The sequence below is a fragment of the Neolamprologus multifasciatus genome, chromosome 6, assembly GCF_963576455.1.
Source record: "Neolamprologus multifasciatus chromosome 6, fNeoMul1.2, whole genome shotgun sequence".
Classification (NCBI taxonomy): Eukaryota; Metazoa; Chordata; class Actinopteri; order Cichliformes; family Cichlidae; genus Neolamprologus; species Neolamprologus multifasciatus.
The window spans coordinates 21,009,032-21,014,877 of record NC_140444.1 but is presented as its reverse complement, the minus strand read 5'-3'; the positions used below and the strand labels follow the sequence as shown (position 1 = coordinate 21,014,877).

Sequence of the window (5,846 nt, the reverse complement as noted above, 5' to 3'; positions counted from 1 at the left end):
GGCGAGTCCCCTCGAAGACGTGCTCTCGCTCCGCGAAGAGCCGCTGTTTTCCCCTGACCAACTCTGCCCAACGGTAAAGCGCTGCCACCTGCCGCTCGTTGAGGTCCGAGTCCGCTGGGTCCCAATCGTGTCTTCGTGGCACGGGTCGTGTCATTCTGTCAGGCGTTGTGGAGTGGAGGCGAGGAAGAAGGAACCCAAACGCAGGACTCGCAGGTACGTGAAGCTGGGTGATTTATTGATGACGGAATGAACACACAGAACAGAGGAAGGACATGGCTGGCTGGACGACTGACTGAATGAATGAACGAACGAAGGACGGACTGACTGACTGGCTGGCTGACCGAATACTGGCGGAAACAACAACATAACCTAAACATCATCAATGACACGACAAAGAACGAATAGAAACAGAAGACTTAAATACACAGACTGATGAGGATGATAATGAGAGACCGGTGAGTACACAGCTGAACATAATCTGGCTAATGGCACGAGACGAGGTGACACAGGAACAAACAGGAAGTGGCAAAATAAACTGAACATGAACAAAACGGAAAGCACTGGGTCACCGACCCAGGAACCCTGACAACTGTCAATATTATTCTTCCACCAATAATTTTAAATTACAAAAGATTTTTCAATACAACTCAGATATTCAAACTCAATGTAACAATGAGAATTTACATTTTAAACCTTACCCCTAGATATAATTTTTAAAACAAGACAATATATGTTTTAATGCAACTCAGCAACATTACCTTATGGCCATTTAACAAAGGCATGCAACAAAGAACTGTCCAAGGTGTCAGTGCTGAACTGCTTGGTTGAAAACCTTAATTGGCCACAAAAATCAAATAATTGGCAAACAATTGCAGTAAACATATGAGGTGCTGCTTTTTGAATGCATGCCAAAAACAAATACTAAAGACTACAAAATACTGAGGTTGCAAGCCCTATCTGTGAACAATACCAAGATAGTTTCAGCAGACTACCTACATCTGTTTCGCCTAGTCTACAGTCCAGTAAAGGTGGTTGTAACGCAGCAAGAGCACCTGTTCAAAGTGTTTGTCTGTCATGCGGTTACGGTGTGGGGTGAAAACAAGTCCTCCGTGGCTAAAGAGACGCTCGACTGGAGCACTTGACGGCAGAGTTGTATTGTATTTTAAGAAGAGGGCTCTGATCAATGGATATCCCTTTAATGAGGTCAATGTCTTATCTGAATCTTGAAGATACCTCTGTACCTCATCCTCCGCTGTAGAACAGGTCACCTGTGTACTCTGAAAACTGAAGAAGCTGTCGTCATCATCTTCCGGCTCATTTCCCACTGAGGCATGTCCAGTGGTGCTGGTGTCATTAGAAGGTTCTGTGTTGAGGAGACGGGCCTCTTGGACCATTGTTCTTCTCATGGATTCTCTCTCATCATCAGCAAGCCACCAGAGTCGAAATTTTGGGATGGTGGATGCTGCCATCCTTGCTTCATGGGAGGCTAATACAGCTGCAAATCGAGTGTCAATTGCTTTGATGATTGCTAAGAGGATGTGAGTTGAAAATTGCACTTGTGTCAACTTTTCAGATAACTTGGCTTTCAGACTGAGAAGGGTGGGAATCACATATCCAAAATAGCAGTTCTTTTCCCCCTGGAGCAGGTTGACTGAGTAGGCAAGTGGTTTCAGAATGGCTGCATACTCTTTGAGAAACACTGTCTCTTGAGGATGCAGTTTTGCCACCTTCAGTTGTTCACAGATTTCATTGAGCTGACTTTCAGGTAGATTCATTAGCTTCTCGATTGCATGGTATTCTGAGCTCCACCTAGTCACTGAAGGTACAACACATCTCATTTGGGCAATTTCTTCAATTACATCAGAAGCACCTGATGAGCGATGAGCCTTATTCCAGATGGCTGCACATTTTGCCTTTGCACTCCTATATAATTTTCTGGAAACACCCTGCTGTGAAGCAGCTTTATCAAGGTCAGTTGTGGCAATGAGATTTAGTGTGTGCGCAGCACATCGATGGTGTGGTGGCAAAAAGAAGTTCACCTCCTCGTGTTCTTGCTCCTCCTCAAGTACTGTAGCGACATCATTAAATTGTACATCATCTGTGTCTTCCAGATCATCTTCTGTTTCTGAATCTCCATATTCATTGAAAGCTTTTACAAAATTGCTCCCATTGTCTGTGACTGTAGCACTAACCTTGCCTTGGATTTGGAATTCAGCATGAACCTGACTTATTTTGGCGGCAATAACATCATAAGTGTGATGGCCTCTTATCCTCTCACATGCCAGTGCAGCAGACTTGCGATCCAATGTGTCTGACTCGATCCAGTGACATGTAATGCCAATGAAACTTCTGTGATGCGCAGTCCAGATATCTGCTGTTGTGCACACATTTTGAGTATGTAGAAGAATTTCAGTTATTGCTTCCTTCATTTTTGGAAAGGTTTTCTCAATGTGAGTCATCAATGTTTTTCTGCAAACAGGACTCCTGCCCCACTTAGTCCTTCAACCATCTTACGGAATGAGGTGTTCTCAACAGTAGAAAAGGGCTGCACTTCATTGACTATGAAGTCAAATATCAAGGAATTTACTCTCCTTTGGGTGATGGCTGGAGTGCTAAGGATGGCTTGTTTGAGAGGAGGAGGGGCTGTGTCTTTGCCATCATCACCATGATCCGATGTATATGCTTTGGGTAAACTGTGTGTAACCCTGGGATGCATCCTCTGGAAAAAAAAAAAAAAAGAGAGACCAACCAAAAGATAAAATATTACTGATGAAGAAATTGTTTTGTATTTGAGATCACTGCAAAAAGGTTGGGCAATTGGACGAATATCTCGACTATCAACAATAAGTTGAGCCTTTCACCGATTGTTTTTACAAGAGGAATTTTTTAATTTTTTTTGCCCATGAGTAAGTATAATAATAATGTTGGTTGAAGGTAAGAGAAGCAGTCGATGGAAAATATAATAGTGGTGTTTTAATGGCATGAACAAATGCAGCGATTCATTTACTCAAACTCATAATAGAATGAAAGAAAAGCAGTAGTCTATCTTAAGAAAAAAACAAGACATTTAATTTAAATAAACAAACCACAAGGGTGGGGAGGGATACAAAGAAACTGACTTCTTTTTCCACTTAAACTGTGTTCCAGTGTTTATGTTTTAGATACTCGACGAAAAAACAAATAAGTTAAAAACCAAAATGTCACTTCCAGCGACCATAAAAAAATATCAGAGGTAAAGTTAAGTTTTTTGTGCAATTTGGTGCATCTCGAATAAACAAATGAATAATCCAAAAAGTAGCTATGTTAATACAGAAACTCCAACAAGAAAAAAAGAAAAAATATCCCCCCCAAACTAAACTTTCTATTTATATTCTAAATGCGCAAATCAGTCCGTGCATTATTACATTGCTCCGCCCATTAACAAGTCACCTGCACGATTATGTTGGTTATCGTTTGACTGACGATTGTCGGTTGGAAAATTTTTTAATCTCGCCCAACCTTAATGTCCACCCTACTATTAATCATTTTGGGATGGCTTTCACAACTGCACACCATAATTTACAGCTCGCTAATGCTATCTATCAAGTTTACCAGTCTATGAACTAACGTTAGCTAACGCCAGCTAACAATGTTAGCTAAAATCACAGCAATATTATATCGAAGCTACTGAAGTGGCACATAGCCTAGGTAGCTACCACAACTAAAATAAGATATTTGCAGTATGTTAACTTTAGTTTTTTAAAATAACTTACTTTCAGATGTTTTGTTAGGTTGGAGGTGGAGTCTTTTGACGCAGAGAGCATCTTCTTTGCTGGCAAGCAGAGTTTGCATTGCACTGTGAAATTCCGCCCATCCCTTTCTTCTTTGAATATGAAATGGTGTTGGAACTTCCAACTCTGAAACGCATTCCTGCCCAACGTGCACTGCTGACTCTGTTGGCTGGCTCCGGCTGGCTCCGGCTCCATTGTTTGACTAACGCCACCAACAGGACGCTTTTTTTTTTTTTTTTTTTTTACAGCCTCTTCTCGCGTGTTTTGTTTGGGTTTGGAGCCGGAATGCGCGGCGTGGAATGACCAAAATTACAGAGTACCGCCATGTAATCCATTTATTTCAACAAAGTAACTGTATTCTAAATACCACCTTTTTAAACTGTAACTGTAACGGAATACAGTTACTCATATTTTGTATTTTAAATACGTAACGGCGGTACATGTATTCCGTTACTCCCCAACTCTGACTGTAGCTTACTATCTCTATGCTGCAATATGCAGATGTCCACACAGAGCCTTGAGCTCATGGCGTGACGGCAAAATTTAAGTCACTCTGACCCGGATGAGCGTTCACATTTTCACAGACATGGAAAGTGTAACACTTTGCATCTTAAGGCTTATGTCTCTAAAAGTGGGGTGGTATGCTTTTTTACTTGGCCTTGTCTGTATTCTCATTATTTTATCATTTTAGTGTTATAACAACTGTTATATTACTCCTGAACACCCAAAGGTCATGTGAGCGTGCTGAATATGGCAAATCTTGTGTAGTTTAGTCCATAGTGGTGTAAGAGGAGTCACTGGGTAAGTCTTTCGACCACCTGTATCTATATACATTTTTGTCACTTGATCCTAAATTTAGTTGGCATTTTCCGTGTTCATCTTGCCGTGGAGGTAAAAACTTTACAGATGAAGCAGATAATAGATTTTTCACCAAAACTTTTTTTTTTGAATGTCAAAGCTTTTCTTGGCAACTTAAATGTTCTTTATCTCAGCTATTACAGTTTCGGTGTTCAAAAAGACACCAGTCTAAAAGAAGAACCCACACAGAAGTAATGATTGCATGAACTTGATTTTCAGCATCATACTGAGATAGTTTCTAATTTATCAAAATGTTTCAAAAAACAACCCAAAACCCCTAAAAAATGTAGTCTAAAATATGACAAGATGGTCCAAGACAATTTAGGGTCTCCCTAACTAAAAAAGGCAATTAAGTATGTTTTATTTAGGAAAATTAATATGATTTAAACTGATAACAAGTGTCAAGCTGAAATTATGTTGTATGCATTAATTTAATTTTTTTTTTAACTTTAATTTTGTTTTATTAGTTTTAGTTAACATTAAAAGAAAAAAAACACAGTAAAGAAAATTACAAACCAACAAACATACAAACAGGCTGGAGTTTACATTTCTTTTCCATCTATTCCATGCACATTTCTTGTTGTGTTCTTTTCTTGGTTCCACTTCGGAATGCTTTCCACTTCCTCCATTGTCCATCGTATTTACATCCCATCAGTCTGATATTGAATGTTATTTTTTCCATCTCTGAGATACCCTTTACTATACTAATCCAATCTCGTTGAGTGGGAGGGTCTGGATGTAACCACTTCTTTGTAATTGCTTTTTTAGTTGTGGCTAGAATAATTTTTACTAAATATATGTCCTCCTTTTGTGTCTGTTCCTTTATTTTTCCAACATACATCACTTGGCAGGTGTTTGGGAGTGCATATCCCAGAATATTATCCATGGTCATTTTAAGGTCTTCCCAATACTTTTTAATTTTTATGCACTTCCAGAATACATGTGAATGGTCTGCTTCTGTATCTCCACACAGTCTCCAACATTCCTGTGGACTTGAGATCTGTTTACTTTTAATCTTGGGTGTAATGAAAAAACGTGTCAAAGTTTTTCCAGCAAAATTCCCTCCACAACGGCGAATTTGTTGTGCTGTGTTGTATTTCACACATACTGACCCATTCCTTCTCTGTTATAGTTACGGCCAGTTCAGCTTCCCATTTCTTTTTGAGGTAAAAGTTTGTGTCCTGTCTATCCTCTTCTAATGATCTATAGAAAGTAGAA

The 5,846-nt window shown here is 39.7% G+C and overlaps 1 protein-coding gene across 1 annotated transcript; it reads right to left on the bottom strand.

Moving 5' to 3' along the window:
• Window positions 1-249: 249 nt before the first annotated feature.
• On the bottom strand, window positions 250-2,509 carry LOC146516923 (uncharacterized). Its single transcript, XM_085163776.1, has one exon. It carries the CDS (start codon window positions 2,457-2,459, stop codon window positions 1,008-1,010), a length of 1,452 nt encoding a protein of 483 aa, XP_085019902.1. The 5' UTR covers window positions 2,460-2,509; the 3' UTR covers window positions 250-1,007.
• Window positions 2,510-5,846: the final 3,337 nt, after the last annotated feature.

What these genes read in the sequence shown, in the direction of transcription:
- LOC146516923 (XM_085163776.1), bottom strand. Translation starts at nt 2,459, where the DNA reads ATGACTCACATTGAGAAAACCTTTCCAAAAATGAAGGAAGCAATAACT.